Here is a 23,292-nt window from a genome sequence, read left to right as displayed (position 1 = left end):
CATTACCCCAGTTTGTGTAGCTGAAAACACCAATGCTTCTTCAAAGGTTCAGACACTACTTCATATCACAAACACACTGATAGCAATGAGTAGAGTAAAATCAAAATGTCAGCCTGTCCTATCCGTGACTTGCCGCAACCAGTGCTCATGCGCAGCTAATACGTTCACAGATTCAGGGACTATCTTTAGGCTGCAGACTGTCAACAGCAACAGAGGAGGCAGAGGTGAGGCAGAAGTTGAACAGGTCAAACCAGACAGTTGGCTGTTCATGTGACTTGAATGTAACCCGCCGCATATCATTGAAAAGCTCACTTTGAGCTTGGCCATGAACCTACAGAGTGGAACAGGATGACTGACCAGACACAATCTGCAATGCATATATACTTAAAGTTGATCATAAGAGCTACAGAACAGGGGTGCATGTATTTATTGTGGTCAATGTCTTTATGACTGAAGTTAAAAAAGAGAAAATGGTGGAGGAAAAGTAAATATAAATGATAATTCAAAGGATCATAAATTATGTAAACAGATACTGAGGACCTCAGATGTTGAAAAGGTACATTTACTCACCTCCATCGGAGACTGCAGCGGACTGTAAAAAAACACAGAGAGACATGGATTAGGATCCTCGCTCATCATCCAGATGACACACATTCATGCAGGCTCCAACAGGACGTGAGGGCAGGGAGGCAGCTGTCCAGGCATGCTCTTTGGGCCAAATGGAGACAGCCTGACTGTGTTTCTCACAGGACCAGGCCTATTATCACACACACACTTTCACATCATGACACAGAGAGTGAGTGCGCTCAATGTCTTGTGTGTGTTTGTGTGTGTGGGTGGAATCATCTGTGAACTGGCTATGCTTGTTCTGCAAGAAAGCCTCCAAAGAGGGGTGGAGATTACCGTGTGTGTGTGTGTGAGTACAAGGAGGTGTGAAAAGGGGGTCTCCCTGCCCCCAATATCACAGCTCAGTGTGATGTTTGCTTGCATATCTAATAATCACCAATAACAGTTTGTTTATCAATTCCAGCTCTTTAAACATCCCCCTCACACAAACACTCGTTTTGTCTCTCTCTCTCTCTCACACACTCACACACACACACACACACAGTGATCTTTATCCCAGACATGCTGAGCTGGGATGAGATCATTCAACAGACACATCAGTAATGTAACTAACTCTGGAACTTCAACCACTCTGACTCAGACGGGGGGAAGTCAAAAGAAGAGAAAGGGTGAGGTGAGACAGAGAGAGAGGGACAGACAGGAGAGGGATGAGAGAGGAGATATGGGGCTAACAATTAAAGGTTGATCAGTTTGTCAAAAGAGATTGTGGAAGAGAGTAAAGAGTAAAAAGCAGAGAATACATGTGATTTTCTTATCCACAGAGCTGGTGTTGGATCAGCTGATATTAGATCAGCTCTCAGGATAAAAATCAACACTGAGCCACACTGTTGATGTGTCAAGACTTCTGATGTCGTTAATCTGACCACTGATCTTGTTAATGAATGTTTTGTAAGGTAGAAGGTACGTCACAGGGCCGCTTAATGGGCAGACCAACTGGTTCTGAATATATTTTCTATGGTAAATTGGGTAAACAGACACATGAGAGTCTCATGGATGACTGCAGGGTAAAATCATATTCATCACATTAAAATGATTCAACTTCATTTGTGAAAATTAAAGAACTTTCTAATAGAGAGGGAAGTACAACAACCATTTATGGGGAACCAGCAAATGGTTCGCGTTAGCTTTCTCTAGTAACCTGATTTATTAAATGTCAGTGTAATGTCAAGTAAAGCTTTTGAGATGGAGACCCAAAGCCAAGATCAGTTCAGTCAGTTCCTTGCTGCTCACAGGATGACACAGAAGAGCAGAAGCTGGAGGAGATTTGAAACAGAAACAGAACTCAGGAAAAATAATAATATTTGATAATTATACTTTTTTTTTTTTTACTTTGAGTGACTTGCACTCAAACGTAGCCTTCTACTATTTCTGTTTGGCTGATGTTGTTGCTGTTTTGTCTATAGAAACTTATGCCATTTACAGACATGACCTGCGGAGGAACTCTGGAGAATTGGGTCTTTCTCACCAGTTTGCCTTTCACATATGCTCTACTCAGCAAATTCACAACAGCAACAAATCATCTGCAGAATTCAGGTGAGGGTTGTTTTTGTTTACAGCACATCAACACCAGCATCGGCCCTTATTACCACAAACTCTCTTGACATCTCTCTCAGTGTCTTCTGTGTATGGCACCACTTGATCTCTTTGTTTTTTTGGTTTCATTTCTGCATCTGACGCATTTTAGAAATGTCATCAACACACTCACTCGCTGTGAATCCTGCAGAGAATCCCTGCTGTGATCTTACATCAACTCATTTGAACGTTCTCAAGAGTTTTTACCAATGGCCTGGCTATAGCTCTGGAGAAAGTCTGGGAAATCTCCAGAGCCTCTCATTCGGACATTTGCACTCTCACATATACAGCCCCTCCGGAGAATGTCAGAAGATTAGTTCAGTGCTCGTCTGAAACCAGCTTCATAGGCTAAAAACTATCCAACCGTCATCAAAGAATATGCACATTTAGCAGTTACCCCTGCGATTTCCAACCATAACCAGATTCCTTCCAGTAATCTACTTTCTGTGGTACATGTTAACAGTCAGCTTTTGAGAAGAAACTGGAGCATGAACCAGTCATACTCTTGACTCCGGTTCAATGCACAGTGTGTAAATCTAATGACGTTGACCCTTTAGTACAGCATACTTGCTGGTCTTATTCATGACTTGGCCATCTCGGCCATTTTAACAGTTGAGCCTGTCTGTGTGGACCATATGGCACAGCCAGCTTAATCACAGGGATTAACTATTCCAGAAGAGTGGAGGTTGGCACCAGTGTGTGAGGAGAGATTTGATGTGACTTTATGGCAGCTGATTGTGGTTGAACCTCCACACAGGACCTGAGAAAATGACAGAGGCAGAAACCTCACCAGTGGAAACTGGTTACTCGATCCCCATGCTGGTTACAATCCCACACATTTCACATCTCGCACTTTTCAACAGTGCATATTCTGTGTCTGATGTGTGTGTTACAATATGTGTGTGTATGAATGGGTTTAGCTTACAGTATGTATGCATATGGTCAACATCTGGTAGAGATGTGTCTTTTATTTGCAGGGTACATTCTTTGGCATACATATGTGTGTGTGTGTGTGTGTGACCACTTCCAAGCATACTCGCTGGTGGTTGAGGCCCCCAGTCCCCTCTCCTCTCTTTTTCTCCTTCAACTTCTCTCTAACTTATCTTCAAACTCCGTCCTTTTGTTTGTTCTTTCCCTCCTCCCCACTCAGACCCCTCTTTACCCTCATTTCTCTCCTTCCACTCTCCGCCAAAGTCATTCTCTTCTTCACTCCCTCCTTCCTTTCAACCTGATTTCTCCTCCTCTTCCTCTCCTGGCAGATCCTGGTCATTCTTTACAGACCACAGGGAATGACTGGGGTTTTCCAAACTTTCCCTCCTTTCCTCTCCCCGACCTCATAACCACGGAGACACATGCAGCTGGAAAATGTAACAGTCTTGATAAAGCCATGATATCGAATACATCTCCTAGAGCATGTAATAAATGTCCAGCTTCTCCATAGGCCCTGTATCTGCTACTTTTAGCTTCCATGCCTTCAAACTAAGTAAGTTCTACCCTGCTATGTAAGCCCATATGTTGTCAGCGGTTACTGTCTGTTCTGATGCTGATTAGTCACATATATAACTGATTTTATGTTCCCATCATACAGTAAATGCATTGATAAGATAAACAGAAAACAGTGACACGGCAGTATGTGACTGATGGTCAGGATTGTAGTTTCCAAAACTCGGTTTTTATCAAAGAAGAAAAAATATTTTAGGGCAAAACCTCAGAATGTGTGCTTGTGAATGTTGTGAGGTCACACAGAGCTGTAATGGTTTCTTCTCATCAATTAACATGTCAACACATACGTAGTTTGGCATTTAATCAGACTCATACGGATTCAGTTATGATGCTGCGTGACAGCCATTACTAGCTATGGTTTTATGACATTTCAGTTCACAGGCAATGTTGAAGCGAAGAGGATTCTGAAGACACAAAACATAAAGACGACCAACAAAGAATCTACAATTTAAAACCCAATAATTTCAATAATGACATAGAAGAGCAGTTCTACTACAAGATACAGCTGCATAGACACAATTAAACTGACAAACGTCCTCCGAAACGGATTAACTTCAGTCAGATATTTGAGTCTCTATTGCACTGACATGTGCATCAAAAACAAAACGCCCTACAGGGATGTTGTTGTGGTTGAAAAGGTTCAGGCACAGCTTTTAATGCAGAGTCATTGAGATTTTTACAAAAGCCTTATGAATTGCAGATTTTCCAAAACTCTGGTTTTTGTGTTTGTATGTAAAACAGAGAGTTTGGGTGGAAGTCAAGGCTTTCTTCACGCATGTCCACTGTTGCTTTGTATAATGAGCATGCGGCAGAAACAGCAACAATGGTGTATATATACCAGTTTATCTATAGTTGTTTTCAGTCATGACCTCCAGGTAAAATCTCTAGAATTGGGTACAGAGTTTACCCACAGTTTACCTTTCACACATGCACAACACAGTGGGAGGTTTTCTGCACAGACGTTCACATCAGCAACAAATCCTCTGCATTATTCAGGTGAGAGGTGGAGCAGCGGGGTGCAGCAGGCAGAGGCAGGAAGTGACGTATTAACTCCACTGCGGAGATTAAGTGATCATGTTTACAGCACCCTGATACCATCGTCAGCGCTTATCACCACACACTCTCTTGACATCTTCATCTGTGTCTTCTACGTGTATGATGCCTCTTTTTCACCGGGAGATATATGTTTTCTTTTAGTTTTCTTTTTGTGTCTGACACACTTTAGAAGCTTCATCAAATTAAATTAAATTAAAGTAAATTAATTTTAAATCTTTCTGTTACTTTAAATATTTCTGTTACCAAACTACAAGCCTAATTTTGATTAATAGTCAGTCTGATGATGCTGGCATATCTTGAAGAAGATGTAGGAATTCATAAAAATGAATATGCTTATTTTGGTGTTGTGAGAAGTGTTGTGCACATAAATTTAAAACAGCGGAAGTGTTGTGGACATTTATTCACTCCAACACCCACTTTAACAAAAGATAAGATGGCGGAATCACATGTCTGCACAAGAGTCACACACTAGTCTGAATTTAACCTTTTTTCACATCCACTGACTCCCTGTCGCTGCTCGTGGCTCATAAGGGTCTCTAGATTTAAAAACAAATCAGCTCCAGAACCTAAAGTGTGGACGGGGCATTGTGTTGCTTTATGACTTTGTTGATCACCTGTTGGGTTATGAGCAAACCTCTGTCTATAGGTCATAATTTGATCAGTTACATCCTCCATGAATTGGCACCTTGAAGTCACACGCCTAGGCCTGTTTATGCTCAGTTTGTGTAGGGAGTGTTTTGTCACTGTGTGCGCAGGTCCCAAGTGCTTTATTAGCTGTGACTAGAGGGAGAGGGTTGGCTTACATCATCTGTTATGAAGCCTGGTCAGGTTCAAACTCTGGTAAAACACAGGGTGCAATTTACAGCCGTTCGTTCTCAATGTTATCATAATATCAAAACGTTACGCCAAAAGTCCTCTTAAAAAATCTCAAGTTTCCCTGTGTGTGTATGTGTGTGTAGACGATGATTCCTGGATAATGGCATTCTGTTACATAGCATGAGAAACAGCAGAGCAGCCAGTAACACTCGACACAGTGAATAAAAAATGTCTATCTATGGGAGAAACTGTCTGTGAGAAACACACACACTCACACACACTCACACACACACAAAGACAACACTGTTTGTACCACAGGAACATATTCCTGGCTCCATAGCAAGAGCTGTAACTGCCACCTTTGGTGAGAATAAGCATCCACTCTTGTGAGTGTTAGTGAAAGATATCTGAAGAGACTGATGCATGCAGGGACACTAAACATATCTGCTTATGGCCTGGCATGGCTCTAGGAGACCACACCTATAACCGAACAACTGACACACACATACACACATGCTGTCCTTAAAAGGTGACTTGGAATTCACAACACAGATTTCCCCGCTGCACGCGTGCAAACACACACATACACTTTCAACTGAGGAGGAAGCTGCCTCAGTGCGTGCATGCCTGTGTGTTTACTTTTGAATATGAGGTGAATAGTGGCTGCCATTGAGAAGACCAGTCACCCTGCCAGAATTGGCAGGCATGAAAGTGCTTGAGCTTTAGCGTAGCTTAACTCTGAGAGGAAAGGATGAGGTGCATAAGCTGTTTAGGTTCTAATGATCCAAAAGTCAAATGAGGATCTGCAGGTGTGAGCATGACGGAAGATGCTCTCCATGCTCAACCCTGACGTAGGAGCCAGGTTTAAATTGATTTAGATTGCCATATTGGTTGTTGTTTTTATTTGTGTTTGTAAGCATGTGCCCTCCTCTGTCCTTAGGTGGTGAGAGTGGGAGCTAATCTATAAGATTGGTGAGCATGACGCGTGAAGGGGAAGGCAGATACCATCATCGACCTCAGCCGCAGTGTCAACTTCAATCTCAATAGCAGATGACTGGACATCTGTATTGTGTTTTCTGTCCTGCACACTAAACGTGGTGAAACATGGGACATTTAAAAAAAAAGTTAAAAAAAAGGGGGATTATAGGTCAAACCTCTTCTTATAATGTTTTGCCCCTACACCCGACAGAAACACAAATCTCATTACTTTCTAAAAAAAAATTATGTATTTCTAGGAACAATTTAAGTAAATGGACCCATCTCAACATCTCCCTGCAAACATTTCAAAACTACACTTTATACTCCAAAGTAAAATCCTCTGTGACCATCGCTGGAATTCTGGGACAAAGCCCTACATCGCTGTGATGCACTCGGAAATCAATATCCACTCTCTTTCAAAGGAAGGAATGTAGATGATGTTTGCTTCTGTACAATAGAACCACACAGGAGATGTGACTCAGAGGCTAAGCGGCTGATAAATTTCTGTTGTACCTGGCTCGCTGCCTTAAACTCACCAGCGTCACACAGGCAGATGAGGGAACAAGAAGTAAATACAATCTGATCGGATAGCTCTCTCCCAGCTGCCTCTCGACACGCTGAATTAAGTGAGTTGCACAAATAGTGAGCGAGCTGACTCAGCTCACCTTTTTCAATGCAGTACACATAGTGTATTTCTCACTTTCCTGAACAAACACTTACTCACACACAAGACAAGCCTTCGAGGTGAAATGTACAAACCATATGACTCGCAGAGACAAGGACAGAAAAGCTCTTTCTGGCTTCTCCTCTATTTGTTTCAATCCCTTGTTCTGTTTCTCTACCGCCCACTCCGAAACGCTCAGAAACATCTGGCTTTGAGAGGAAGAGAAACAGCCTGGAGCGGTCTCGAGCTCTTTTTAGTCTTTTCTTTCCTGCTGTCTCACTTTACCCTCACACACACACTTCCAGTGTGCCACCACTGTGTCCCTTTTTCATGAAAAAACACCAGACAGGCAGGATGAGTTGCTCATTTCAACTTCTGCCAAGTTTGTTTCCCAAGGATCCTGTGTTAACAACTCATCTTCATTCATCTCCATTTGTCTTATACGTGCCCTCTCATCCGCTTGTTTCAGCTCTGATACGATCTGAAGTTGATGGATTCCCCTTATTCTCCCTTCGTACTTGGGTAATAGTCACCTCACTCCTCCATTTGTCCCTGTCTTTCTCACTGGTGACCTGAACAACACTGGAAAGCATAATGGTTTTGTGCTTAATGAAAGTTTTACCCTTCTTTCCTCATTCGGTGTCAGACTTTTGTTATTCTTTGGAAGGGGAATTACAAAGCCAGGGTTGAAAATGACTACCTTTAAATTTGCTTCTGTGGACTATGCAACTTAGTCTCTCCTACAAGTTGTGCACAAAATCACTTGGAAAGCATTATCAGTACATGTCCATTGTGTATGTGTGTACTACTCACTGCATTGAAGTTCCAGACCCGCTTGAAGGAGAGCCTCTTCCTCAGGCTCATCCTGCTCCCCTCTCACAGAGGAGGAAACCCACTAACTGCTTAATCTACATATGTGAACCACACACACACACATAGTCACTCACACACACAAACACACACAAGCTGACAGAGCTCCTTCAGAAGCTATCTATGGGAAAGATGAGGATATTCATCCAGACAGCTAACTCTGGATGTTGCCATTGCTCAGCATGTCCGTCTCACACACATTCACACTTTGTCATTAGCGTAACCTGACTCTTAACACACCAAGTCCCCCTCACCACGTTATACACCTCTGCTTCTCGCTCTCACACCAAACTCACTGAGCTGACACACTGACTAGGAAGTTCCATTCTCTGGCAGACGCATACACACGCCAACATACACACACAGATCCGTTTCCATAGTGACACGCCCCCATCAGGCAGGAGTTACAGAGACGGGGAGGGAACGAAGGTCAGTCTGCCAATCAGGCTACAGTACAGCCCTCACCTCTCAGCCCTCCTCCTACTCCTCCCTGTTCAAATTTACAGTTTGGCAGGTTTAGCTAAGATCACACTCAACGGTGACAGCTCTTTTCTTGTGATTTAAAGGTCCAGTGTGTAAGATTTAGGTGAAAGGGATCTATTGGCAGAAATTTAATCTAGAATAATCCCTTATGATGTTTTCACTAGTTCATTTCATCTAAATTGTATAACTTTTCTTTACCCTAGAAAAAGGCCATATATATTTAAATACTTTATATTTACATCGAGGGGACCCTCTCTACAGAGGCCACCATGTTTTTTGCATTACTCCAGACTGGACAAACTAAACACCTTTTGAGTTTTTATGACAACTGAAGTCTACCACAGGTTCTTTTTCATGTTTGGACGGAGAGGGTGAGGTGAGGGGTGTTCAGCGGCAACATGCAACTTCAACACCCGATGTCACTAAATTCTACACACTGAACCTTTAAGAAACAAAGCATCTTTATTGCTTTATCAATTATAACCAGAGGAAGCGAAGAGTAAAAAGAGACATTTTAATCTTTAGGATCCACATGGAAATTCTGCAGGTTTATTAAACTGAAGCAAACAAATACACTTCACAGGAGAGAGGGAGGTCTACTTCAGCACACATTCATGCTCTCTTTTTCTCTCTCTCACACAAACAAAGGCTGCAATTGAAGTACGTGTATATGGAGCCTACACCTTGCTCCCCCTAATTTCCTGTTTTGGCAAAAAAAAAGATTTAAGAGTTTCTGTTACACCTTCTCTTATTCCATGACACTCTTTCTGTTCTATCTCACTGTCTTAGACTGCGATGATTCAAGTATAGACTCACCAGAAAAACCTCTACAGTAAATGTGTGTGTGTGTGTGTTTAACCTGGTAGTAGCTGTATGACTGTGTGTGTATGTTTGTGGGGGTTCAATTACCAGTGTTCTATTTCATAGGTAATTTAAAGGTTTTTGTAGCGTTTTTTATGTGTCTGTGTGAGTGAGAGACTTTCCATGAAAAGAAAAGAACAGTAAGTGATGTATGAGTAATCTGTGCTCAAGCTCAGTCCGAAACATATCTGTCAGCACAGGGACAGAGAGAAGACAAGCGGCAGAGCGCCACAGCAGATAAGTCAAAGTTTAAGTTGGCTAAGTCCACATCCTGATGAGAAAAGGAGGAGAGGACCAGAGACGAAAAGAAAACAAAAGATGAAATATTTCTCATGTCTCACTACTCTCTTTAGCCTAATTCCTGTATATTGGAATATTCTTAGATACATAAAACAGACATTTTCTGGAACTGAGCTGAACTCAGATATTTTGTGTCAGCTCTCTTCCAATCTATGTCAAAAGAAGCACATTTTTCTGATGAGAGGTGTTGATCACTTTCTGTTTTTCTTTTTTTCGTGCATAAAAACACAGAAATCCAATAAAACTCAACACTGCCCTCTGCTGTTGTATTTGAGGTGAGACCTCCAACTTAAAAACACTGATCCATAATGACTGAGAGCGTCAGCATTTAGTTGAAATATGTCAAAAAAAAGAACACAGACTTGTGCAGCTGTGTGTATCTGATATTGTGTCATGGGTTTCCTTAAAAAAAAACTCCAGAATGAAACCAGTGACTGTCTATTAAAGATGACACATACTGCCAATTAGTATTCAACTTAATATGACTCACATGTGTTGCTGCCTTTTTACATTTAGATTTGAGACAGTGTAAAAATATGTAAAAAGGAAAGGGGAGAAATCTTGAAAATCATGATGACTCATGACAAACAGAAAAAGTGCACAGCTGAAGAGAAACTGCAGTCACAAGTAAACCTCCACCAACCGACTGACTGAGACACTTGACAGGATATTTGCTACTTTGAACTGCAGCTTCAAACTGGTGAGCGTCTTCTCTGATTTTTGTCTCTGCTCTGTATCTGTGAATCGATTTAATAAGCAGGCCTGTGACAGACTAATAATCACATGACACTGTTTGATAGTGCTGATGTGGTAAACTGTGCCCATCTGGTACTTGACTAAGATAAAAAGAGGCACTTGTGTTTGTTGGAAATCTAAGCTGCCTCTGATGTGACTCCTGGCCTCCTGAGGTGATCATGCACAGGAGCAGCGCTGATTCGGTCTCATCATCTGATATTCCTTCCCTAACTTACTGTTCCCAGGGGATATCACGAGGAACACACACACACACGCACAGTCACAAAACGCACACAGCCTCACCGAACAAGAAGACCCACACATTGAAGAAGAAATGTGCGTGCAGGTTCTTATCTTTGTGCGTCTGATCGTGTAATTATTCACTTTTTTGCAATATGAATTTGTTTTTCAATCCTGTGTGTTCGAGTGTGTATGTGTGTGTGAGAGTGTAAGTGAGTGTTTGTGCGAGGTCAGAGGGCTTGCAGGCAGCTTTTTTCTCACTGCTGTGTTTTGTGATATAATGTCCTGTGCTGTTTTCCATCACACTGACAAAACACACACACACAACTACTGACATATAGATGAGCATTAACTTGTTAAACATACAACTACACAAGCAATACATAAGGACAGACACACACACACACACACACACACGAACACAAATACACATTTTCTTGAGGACAATGGCGGAAAATTTAACAAAGTTTTCTTATTTGAATTGATTTAATAAACTAAACCAAAGAATCAACAGGTTTCCCTTTGACTTAGCAAAGCCAAGAACAGCCTGATGATTGGCCCATGTGTGTCACATGATCTGTCAATCCACAGATAGGCCTGGCTGCTAAAGTTTCAACCAAAATTAAAATTGGCAGACACAAAAGAGCAACAGAGAAAAGAGCAGTGACTAGCAGCCGCGTCAGCTCGACTGTTTGTGCTTGTAAAGCTTCAAAATCACAAGTAAGAGTTTGATAGGGTTTCAAATCCAAGAATATTTCACCTGTTCCAGCAACACAGATCTTTAACATTACAGAATTTGTAGCGAAGCCTTCATATCACATGTGGCAAAGGATTCATCTGTAGTATCAAATAATGGCTGCATCACACGTAGGGAAACACACACACATACATAATGTGCACACATATGCACGCACAGCTCGTTTACTCACTGGATCAGCGGTCGTTTCAGAATTCACGCTCAAAGTTTGCTGCTCCATGAAGAAAGAGACAAGTAATCCTCAGCACTGCATGTGAGAGCTCCCCTCAGTACACATTGTCATCAGCTGTTGAATGTGTGTCTGTGTGTGCGTGTGAGTGAATGAGTGTATGTGTGTGTGCGCTCAGAGACGAAGCGGCAAAGCTTGATGGCTTTCAAATGTCCAAACCACTATAGAGTGTCGCTGTCGCTAGATTCCCCTTCCCTCTCGCTCTCCTCCCACTCCTCCTCCTCCTCCTCCTCCTCTCTCTCTATCGACTCCCTCGCCCTGCCTCTTTGCTCCCCCCATCCATCCTCTTTCTCTGCTTTCCCACCCACCCTCGTATCATTTCTATTCCACCCACACTGCTGTGGGCTGAGACGCACGCATACATACAGACACACACGCATTCAAGGCAAATGCGGAGGCAGACCACTTGTCATTAAGGAACACAAACACCCACACGTAACATCAGTGTGGAGTTGAATGCATTACCCTCAACGCTCCTCTGTCATCTGCTTAGTATGCTCCACGCATGTCACAGGCACCGAGAGTAAACTGACATTCACGACGAGGGGCAGAGAGGGGTGGAGGGAAAAAAAGTCAAAACAGCAAGAAATGGATGCACTCAGCGGTGAACTGTGATCTGTTGTGGAGGAGTGAGAGACGATAGGACGACAGAGAGAGAGAGAGATGCAGATGAGTAACCTCTCAAGCTAAAGTTGACAGCAAGGATTGATCATCTAACCATGATTGGAATTAGCTGCATTCCTCAACATGCCTTGACTCACCCTAACACCCCACCACCCCTTTCCCACCCTACATACACCCACACACACACACACCCACACACACACACACACACATACACACACTCACACACTCACACACACACACACACACACACACACACACACACACACACTCCTGTCAGTCCTCCACTTGGCTCAAGGGTGAGGACAGTGCGGGAATAATAAAGGACTCCTTATTCTTATTGTTATTCTTATATAGCACCCACTCACTCCCAATTCACACTGTTAACATTATAAAGAAAAATGTTTGTCACAATAAGGCCAATCAGACGACTTTTAAACTGCACTGGAAACTGATATGAGGAACTTTTGAAAAAGATGTTCAAGTCCTTTAACGAGATGAGAACGAATACAGATAAAGGTCATTCATGTAGTCCACAGATAACATAGGGCCTGTCACAGTGGTTTCTTTACAATGGTTTTCCACACTGGTGTGAGTTGTGTGTGAAAAGCTGTCTGACTGGCAGGCATATAAAAGGGATATAAAGGTCTTTGCCAGTTTTACATATAAAGATCATTATAGTCATCATGGTTAAGGCTCCTCATCCTGCAAAAGCAGCAGGAGCTGCAGGAGAAATAAGGTTATATTCTCAGGGTTATCTTTGCAAGAGACCTACATGAGAAGTAAAATATGTGTGTGTTTTTGATCCTCGTCTTAGACTTGGACTTAAAAAGACTTCTCTCATTTAAAACAAGATACGATCCAGTAACTACATCTCCTTAGATATCTATATGATCGCAATAATGTTAGCAGAACTGGTTTGAGGTATTTTGCACCTTTTAAATGGATTGAAACGCAAACTGTCCAACAACTGCAGTCTTACCTCCCCTTGGTGATTCCAAATCTTTGATTTCTGATATTTTTCACGATTCTTGGAATTGTTTTAATTACGCCCTTGTTGTGTTGGATTTATCAGCTGATTGTGAATGTCTCCTGTACTCAGGTCTATCTCAAAAATGAGATCAAGAGAGACTGTCTAATTAAAATAATAGAATAAAATAGCTTAGCAGCTGCTTCTTCAATTTTTGCCATTCTTCTTTTGTAAATCCCTCCCTCATCCAACCTAAAGCAATTACATTTTTATTGGTTTTTAATGATAACATTTATGTAATTTTACTTGTGTGTTTTATTGTTATGAAGCACTTTAACTATGTTATGAGATTACTATGACTATGCTATTTAAATAAAATTTTTAGATTTTAAAGATTTTACTATTATTATTTTCCCCAAGAAATCCTCTTAAATCCAGACCAGTGGGTTTCTTTGAATCTTTTTATGACCCTGTGGCTCAGCAAGGAGACACAATCCAGGAAAACACAAGGAGGGAATTTTCCAGTAAAATGACCATGACTTTAAAAGATACCAACACCCAACTGTGACTTCTGAAGCCACGTATTAGCTTCAGCTGAACTTTAGGATGCTTTGTTGCACACAACTGTACATGTGCATTAAATCTCCCATCTCTTAAATTGTAATCATGTTGAGAAAAGGTCTGTTAATAGTCGGTGTAGGTAGAGAAGAGCTGCAATAAACTGTAGCTGCATACTGTATGTGCATGTGACTATTGTAGAACTCTGCATGATGTTCAAACATGCAATAATGTTCAATATTGCGATGACGATACGACTTGCGATAAATATTCATAAACATACTCTGTTACACACGCAGGGACCATGGACACCTCCACAGCCCGAGAGAGAAGGTGCCAAGCCCGGCCGCAGCCCCTCCAGCTCCGGGGCAGACACCAGGGAGTCATGTAGAGCTCCACTTAGTCAACTTACAAAGTTAATTTGGAGTCTTTACATGTTTGGATTGTGAGAAGTTATTTTTTTACTGTTTTTACTGGCTCTTCTTTGTGTATCTATCATTCACGCTGTGCAGTATGCCAAACATGGCAAACAAAACCAAGCGTGCCGCCATCTCCTCTCCATATATTGTCTAAGTTTACAAAGTCTGTGGTTTTTACCCAGACTGAGCTTACACGTGAGAGACTGATGAGAGAGAGAGAGAGCGAGTGGGACGGCTGATGAATACGATGCTCTGAAGACTCATTGAGAAAAGTATTGATCATTATGTGATGATATTGTGGCGACATTTCAAACAAATCTTCTTTAAACTGCAGCAAGTCAGAGACTTCATCAGAGAGAGAGAGAGAGAGAGAGAGAGAGAGAGAGAGAGAGAGAGAGAGAGAGAGAGAGAGAGAGCAATGGAGTCAGTGTGTTTGTTACTTTTCCCTCAGGTTCTGGGATCATAAATAAGCTTCTTCTATTTTAACAACCGCTCACAGAGACAAATCTGACCCGGGACAATTGGAAAACTGCGAGACGGGAGCGATATTTAAAGGGGGTGGCTCGTAATTCTCTGTTTGATACGTAGTCAAACCACTGCTTTTTATGGCAACATTTTTTTAATGTTTTGCCTTTGTTAATATAATAATAAGAGAAGTAACAGTGGGCAAAACGTATCCTAGACTAATTGAGGCATCAGAGAGGTTTGTTGGGAGGTTGCTGAATTCTGGACTAGTACTGCAGTGGTGGATCTTCAAAATCCTGAAATTGTTTCACCGCTTTCAAAGACTGCTTTTGACTTTGGAGGTCATAGTACGTTTGCGTGTGAGATCAGTGGAGACTTCCTACTTCTTCCCCACGGAGAAACAGACTGTATTAGACTGTGGGGCTCTAAATCATTTAGCTTTGGAGAAGTCATGCGCACACACACACACATCCTCACAACAACGACAGAATTACACTACAGACAAGAGAAGTTTTTAATTTGTAAATATGTAAACCAAGTAATACTTCAAGTTCAAGGAAATGCAAAGGTTAAGTGGTTCTGTTGTTTTTATTTCTCTGCTATTGTATCTGAACTATATTTTTATTTGAGGGCCAAGTTGAAAATTTCTTCTTCTACTCCTAGATAAACTACAGCAGTGGTCTGTAATTGGGGGAAATCGTGAGTCAAAAGTTGGCGTCAGATCATTTAGCTAATTCTCAGTATCGGACTGAGACACAGACATTCACAGGAGTCATGGGAGTTAACCTCTGTCATAGCAGCAACATTCATAGAATCACTGTTTGGTAAAAGCACAACATTTGTTTTGATGCAGCAGTGTTTGACACTGAGCTGAATTGAGATTTTATTATAAAACATTGTGAGTTTGGGTCTGAAGATTCAGTCAATTGGATAACAGACCTCTTAAATAGCAGTAAATATAACAGCAGTTCAGTAAATCATCATAACTTATATAAAAGGCACATAAGTCAACAGTAATAAAGCAAACTCACTTTCATTGTATGAAAGAATTGATAGAAAATCTTTACCGCAAATGAACACTGCACCATAGAATGTGTAGTATATAAAAAAGTCTCGAAGTGGCTAAGCTAGCGGACGTAGTCACACGATGGTGTGTCAGAGGGTCGGTGAACACACCTCTTAGGAAGATATCAGCAAACATTTAGGCTAAAAACATGGTTTGAATGACGCCATTTCAAGTCGAATATGAATGTTTGGGCTTGCGGACACTTGGATGACACCACAAAAACAGTATGGAGGCATGCTGCTTGCTTTTTCGGTTATTTTATTATGTCTGAAGTCTAGGTCGCTGGTTACTTCGATTGTATCAGATTCGGCTTCAACAAAGTTTACCCCTGAGACTCCAGAAGTGTTTTGTGGACTCAAACACCTCACCCACCCCTCCATTGGCATAGTGGTGAGAAGATAGTGAGTTTCGGTGAACTATCCCTTTAATAAATAGCTCACGCAGGTGGGGTCAATAGCCCCCACAATCACCTTGCTCGGATTTCAACCTTGGAGGACCACTTGAGAATTGTTTGTGTGTGCGTCAGTGTCCTTTGAAATGGTTAATTTAGTTAGCAGCATGTGAGTCTGTTTTAATTTTTTATCTTGTTAACAGTGGTCTCTAAATAGCTTTCTGTGGTTTTAAACAGTAGTATTTTGAAACAAAGTTACACATGTAAACTTTTGAGAGTTTCCCTTGGCCTGTATGTATGAGTGACACTGGGAAATGATACAGCAAAGACGTTCGTGAGACCACTGTAATCCGGACACACACACAGCTGCAGGAGAGCAGATGTGGACAGGCTGATTTCTGATTTCCTTCCTCTTACTGCTGTCATAAGACATTGTCTGCTTGTTTGTTTGTGTGTGTCGCATATGTGTTATGTGCTGTGTGTGTGTGAGCATGCAAGCTCTATAATGAGAACCATCATGAGATAAGAAGGAAGCCTCAAGCTCTGGCAGACACACACACACACACACACACACACCAATCTTGTTTGTGTATGTGCATGCACAGCTCTTCATATATACTGTATGTGTGTCTATGTGTGTGTCTGTCCACTATGTGTGTCTGTAATGCTTTTGTGTTGAGGCCCCACTAACAAGGACAATGTCAGCTTATTGCTCATCAGAGCTCATTAGAAGTGCAGGCTAACACTTTACCCCCCACCACACACACACACACACACACACACACACACACACACACACACACACACACACACACACACACACACACACACACACACACACACACACACACACACACACACACACACCAATCTTTCTGTCCTTCCCCCTCTCACAACACAAAGCCCTCTCTGTTTATCGACATTGCCGAATGTGCAGCAAAAGAAAAAGGCCTAACGACCGGAAGATAAAGGTAGAATAGAGGGGATAGAGGGTGGAGGGGTGATGAGGAGAAAAGAAGAGTGAGACCATGGTCTAGCAATGGGAGATACATCTACCCCTGTATGAAATACATTCAAATGTGTGCAGAAAAGCACTGTTGCTCCTGACATTACCACCTAATGACTTAAATTAAATGAATGTGATTAATAATAATGATTGAAAGATGCATTGCTATGTTTTCATTGCTGTTTGACTGTTAGCAGGAAAACACAAAACCTACTGTATTGATTTTCTTGAAACTTGGTGGAAGGATGGGGCTTGGGCCACAAAAAAAAATACTTTAAACTTTGGCACAGATACAGAAAAAAAGGATGGTTATCACTTTGTTTAACAGCGATTTCCCTGGGACTAATTCATGTATTTTAATGAAAACAGTACATTTAGGGAACTGATTGTGTAAAATTAGTTGCAGCTTGATTGATTTTAAGGAGACTGTTTGGTCTTACAGGTAAACACTCTGTTGAGAGCCATCCTAGTTCTGTCAGCATAAGCTCAACACAACAAAGTACAAAGTGTTCAATCACGAATAGTTTGAGGTGAGGCTAAACAACACTAGACATTTGTGGGCAGAGCCTATGGCAACAAAATATTTACAAATTGCATTTCCCTACATATGGTCATAACTTTTAACTTTTCTTTATAAGCTTTAACTTTACTTAAAACCAATTTGGGGCCCAGTGTTTAAAACACATCTCAAATTTTCATAGCATGTAATAACCTGTCTCTCCCTGGCTCTTCCCATTTATTCTGTCACTGTCTACTGAGCTATCCAATAAAGAAAAAATGCCAAATATGTACAGTATATTAACCAAAACAGATCTCACTACTGAAGCGACAGTGTGGGATCTCCTTATCTGCTCCCAGGCTGCCTCAGTATAGCCACTAAATGGCGGAAACATTTAGCTTTCTTCTGATCTCTATCTTTGGACCAAAACTACTGTTACAAGCCGTGATCACAGACAGCAGGACTCTGTTTTTGGTCTCACAAGCAGACACACACACAAACAAACTTAAACATAAAATGGATAAAATATATATAGATTCTGGAAATGCAAAACCATAAATATGAATCCCATGGTTATTATGATTGTTATAACCTTGTGCAAGGATTTACAGTGGTAACCATGATAGCAGTCCATTGTATCATTTGCTGTCGAGAGTAATAAAGCAGCTACTGCAGACTTTCTCATTATAAAATGTTGTAAGAAGAACTAAATGGGCATATTGTTAGGAAAACTCATGGCTCTCAAATGACTGGATATCAGGTCATTTCTTACAGCTAAAAGGAGAACAAAAGTATAATTCCTGTAACAGTATAGCCGTAGAGCACCCACTCCACAGAAATACTTTTCCACTTTAACATGTGGCCGCGAGTAACAAACGGTAACCTCAGTGAGCCTCTGCTATCTGACGAACAAAGGTATCTTAATCCAAATCCATATGCCTGAAATGTCTCACGGCTCTTTCTATAAGAAAGCACTGTCCGTGATAGTGTGTATGTTGCCATGGCGATGTGAGAAGAGGGCTTGACATATCATGTGAGGTTGTATGATGCTCATGAGCTGCTATTATAAGAGATGGAAGGTGCATGTGTGGCTCAAATGTGACAACAACGCAGTGGTCAAACACCACCATTGTTAACACACAATGCTATGTGTGTGTGAGTGTGTGTGTGTGAGTGTGTGTGTGTGTGTGTACACTCTTACCTCCAAGTCGTCCAGGGAGCGGGCCAAGCCGAGGCGTTTGGAGCGTCCAAAGGAGCGTCGGGCTGACGAGCGCTGCGGGAGAGGAGGGAAGCCCATTGTCAGACCACGGAACCGACCACCCTGAGGAGACAAAGAATACGCATGTTCAGTCAGCATTCAGAATAATGCACAAGGGCAGTAGCCACTCGTCAGACAAGGAAGCTGGTGTTAACATATCTAGTTCAAAAACCTCCAGCAGGTGAGAACGCTTGAGGGGATAGTGAGTGTCTCACCTCCGTCAACAGCTACTGCTGAGCTCTCATTTAAGGTACTTCATTGTAAAGTCACTGCAAAAGAGGGGTTGACTTGGAACCTCCCATATGTTAGATTGTAGAAGTGAATGAGTCTGAATGAACAGCAAACAATGATCATTTGTCTTTCCAGCATAAATAATGACAAAAAGCAGATGAATGTGAGGGGTCCCTCTGTCGTCTGAGAAGCTTTGGATCTACAGTATTTTGTCATGACCATCACTCACTCACTCTGCTCCTAAGTATTTCTGTCACTCTTTACTGACACTGAAGTGCACACCATGAAAATGAACAAATACACATGAAAATGAACAAATACACATGAAAATATATGAAAATATGAATTAGAGCCTGACCAATGCATGGCAGATTGTAAATTGATTACTTAATGTCTCCATTAGATATTTTACCCACCAAACAGCACAGACACTTCACTCAGGCACAGACAACTCAACAGAAATAATAATGAGACATTTATAGTGATAATTATTGATATCGACTGAAAACTTATCTTGATAAAGGTTCCAGGTATATCATCTAGCTTTATGCACAACAAAGATACAACGAATAAATAATGAAACTAGAATGGTACTCAGTACAGCACATACCTCCTTAAATTCCATCAAGCTCCACCAAGTTGCACACACTCATAGATATCAGTTCCTTAAATATGTCTGATTCTTCTTTTCAAGATCCATGAAATATTGCCTGGGAAAATCTCTGAAAATGTCAAAAAATATTTAACGGGTTGGCCCATGTCCCATCCTGCCACCAAGTTTGATGGAAATCCGTTCAGTAGTTATTGTGTAGTCTGACTGACAATCAAACAAACAAACATACAGGGGCAACAACAAAGCATCCTCCTTGGCAGGGGCAATGAAAAAGCATTTATATTATTCATCTGCTTTTCTTTCATTACTTCTGTTGGAAAGTCAAATGATCAATGTGTTTTTGTAATATTAGTACATGCAATCTTTACAGTCTTTGTGCTGCTGTTGGGCTGGGTAACCACCATGGCAACCATCAGCCACAGTCTTTAACAACACTGTAGTTCACTGATGGTTTTTGTTCTCTGAACTAAGCAGGTTTTCCATCAAAACCTGTCTTGACAATATGTTTGTTGCAAACCGTGATCCAGTTCAAACATGTTTTGATCAATAACATGTTCATAAACAGCATGACACTGTGTGTGTGTGTGTGTGTGTGTGTGTGTGTGTGTGTGTGTGTGTGTGTGTGTGTGTGTGTGTGTGTGAGAGATGGAAGAGGTGTTGTAGAAAATAAAATGTCAAAGTGTTAATAGGTCACAAAAAGACACACATAGCACATAGAAAATCCTACATCAGAGCCTACATGAAGGGATATGGGCCACTTTGCCTGGAGCTCTACTGTAACACATTCGTGCCTGTTTAAGACGCATTTTTTCTTTCCACTTAAATGTTAAATTCCACATGGTGGACACAGGCATGTGCAGTCTTGTGTTTTGTGCCTGCAGCACAGGATTGTACTTGTAACCCACAACCATGTAGAGCAGAGAAACACACACTGACACACACGATGGACATGATAACAACACATGCAGAGCATGCTACTTTGCACATGCAAAGTAGCATGTTGTGCTCTCACATAAGATTTCATCATCGCTCAGGTGGTGTCATTATTGTGTTTGCTCAGTGTACTCCCACTGATATTAAAATACACACAAAAAGATAATGCAAGTTAAGATTAACGCTGTGAAACTGGAATGAATTTTCAACTGACCAGCTGCTACATGATGCCATAAAACGATTGAGTAAAACGGGCAATAGAAAATTAGTCATTGGTTCATCAGGATTTATTGTCCAGAGCCCATCTGATAATGATGTAACCACACTGAGTGGTGCACTAAACCATAGAGGACGGGCTTGTGTAGCCTTCACAAGTTTACAATTAACTTTTAACAACTGTTGTTCTTTTGCTTCTAGAGAACAAGACAAATACTCTCCTCTTCTTTCTATCCGCTCACAAATGGCATTTGGCTAATCTCCTTAAACTCTAGCAGAGAGCATACGCCAATGGAGCTGTTAACTAATGAGAAATTAATCAATGTTGACAGTCAGGATCCAGAGGCCAATTGTGGCGCATGTCGAATCTGACTGGCTGATTAGGAACAGGTCTTGTTGGCATTTCATCACCAGTGTTGCCTGGAAACAAAGTCACCCCCTCATGTACGTGTGCGTGTATCAGTCAGCACAGATTTGAACACTCGATTACATACGTAGACACAAACATTCTCATGTGACCCCCATTTAACCTGGTCAGTTTTAACATCTTAATCATTATGGCACTTCTGCTTGAGGCAAACTAAATTGTTTCTCATAAAAGCAAAGATTTGAACTAAAAAAAGGAAACGATAACATGTTGATGTTATGCTGGGCTTGTTTTGGGTGTGGCTGCACCACAGAGTTTTAACAGAAACATTTGAAAGAAAAAAATATTTAGTGGAAAACTCAAAGCTCTGATCACACACACACACGCACGCACGCACACCATCAGTGTCACAGAAACATGGCATCTTTCCTGTTTACAACAAAAACAGCTGTCAACATAAGAGCAAAGCACAAACACACACAAATATCCCACTTATTTCTTATAAAAACAGAAACTGCAGCAGTACAGCAAGGCCCAAATGAAAACTGCACAAATGAAAAAAAGGGTTACATCCACAAAATTCTACTGTTTTTGTATCAATTATATATTTAAGCTTTTTTTTCCTGATAATTTCCAGCCCATGGGTAAACTATAGCCACATCTACTTCATTTGTTCAGATCAATGTCAGGCACCAAACAACACGTAAATATAGTATATCTTTTATTCCCAATAGACAATGCCTCATGCATGCTCACAGAGTTTATGGTTTAGATGATGAAACAGTGCCACCATGTGGCAGACAAAAGCAAGCAAATAAGTCAAATAACATATATTTGTATATATGTATACTACATAATATATACTATAGGAAGCAGGTTAGCAATAATATCAATGTAATTCTTGAGTATAAAGTACATTGAAGGAAAAACATCTTTGCTCCAAGTAATCGTGACATCCTCGGACAGCCTCCAACACACTGCATGTCCAGTCTGAGAACATTGTTCTGAGAGGTTGATGTTCAACCTCCTGACCCTGCTACCCTCTACACTGACCCTGGCCTTGTAAACAATTCCTCTGATTTTCCCCTGGGATCCTCAGACCCTGTCCTCCACGAGTATGACTGGGGGAAGCAACAACCTACTTAAGTGTCTGGGACAAACAAGAAACTCCTTTGTATTAAATGTAGACTGAGACGAGGCAAATCTTTACTGCATACTTGTAAAGATTGACTATTTTTATGAGCATTTTTATTCAGCTGATCGGTTGTAGGGGAGTTAATGTACAGTATATAATGTATACTGTTATCAGTTAATGTATGTGAAATGTGTTTTCTCTTTTATACTAATACATAACCTGTATTAAATATTTTGTAGGTTTTGTATTTCTCTTGTTATATTTGGGTATGGTTTTCAAAAGTGTCTCTATCACACTCCACACATACTTAAAGGTCCAGTGTGTAAGATTGAGGTGAAAGGGATCTATTGGCAGAAATTTAATGTAGAGTAATTCTCATGATGTTTTCACTAGTTTTTTTCATCTAAATAGTATGAATTGTAGTTTTCTTTACCCCAGAAAAGGCCCTTTATATTCAAATACTTTATATTTACATCGAGGGGACCCTCTCTACGGAGGCCACCATGTTTAGTTAGTCCAGACTGGACAAACTAAACACCTTTTGAGTTTTTATGACAATAAAAGGCTACCACAGGTTCTATTTCATGTTTGGAAGGAGAGGGTGAGGTGAGGGGTGTTCATCTGCAACATGCAATTTCAACACTAGATATCACAAAATTCTACACACTGTACCTTTAAACATTTATGTCTTTTGTATATCATTTGTGTGAAATAAACGAAATGTTCTTTATATAAAAAGGTCTGGGTTTATAAAGCACTTTTTTAGTCTTGTTGACCACTCAAAGAGCTTTACAGCACAGTTGTGTCAGTTTTTCACACACAAATTCATACAGTGCATGTATGTGCAGCA

The 23,292-nt window shown here is 41.1% G+C and overlaps 1 protein-coding gene across 8 annotated transcripts in view; it reads right to left on the bottom strand.

Moving 5' to 3' along the window:
* The window catches only part of rgs12b (regulator of G protein signaling 12b), a 44,373-nt gene that overhangs the window by 16,064 nt on the left and 5,017 nt on the right, over nt 1–23,292 (bottom strand). For all 8 annotated transcript variants that reach the window (XM_069529875.1, XM_020084298.2, XM_020084299.2 and 5 more), the window contains exons 5-6: nt 18,891–19,010; nt 571–592 (exon numbers count right to left, since the gene is read on the bottom strand). In XM_069529875.1, coding sequence (XP_069385976.1) covers nt 571–592; nt 18,891–19,010 — 142 coding nt within the window. The remainder of the gene's footprint in view (nt 1–570; nt 593–18,890; nt 19,011–23,292) is intronic.

The sequence above is a fragment of the Paralichthys olivaceus genome, chromosome 8, assembly GCF_024713975.1.
Source record: "Paralichthys olivaceus isolate ysfri-2021 chromosome 8, ASM2471397v2, whole genome shotgun sequence".
NCBI classification, from domain to species: Eukaryota; Metazoa; Chordata; class Actinopteri; order Pleuronectiformes; family Paralichthyidae; genus Paralichthys; species Paralichthys olivaceus.
Note: the sequence above shows the minus strand (reverse complement) of the source record. Positions and strands in the feature narration are given on the sequence as shown.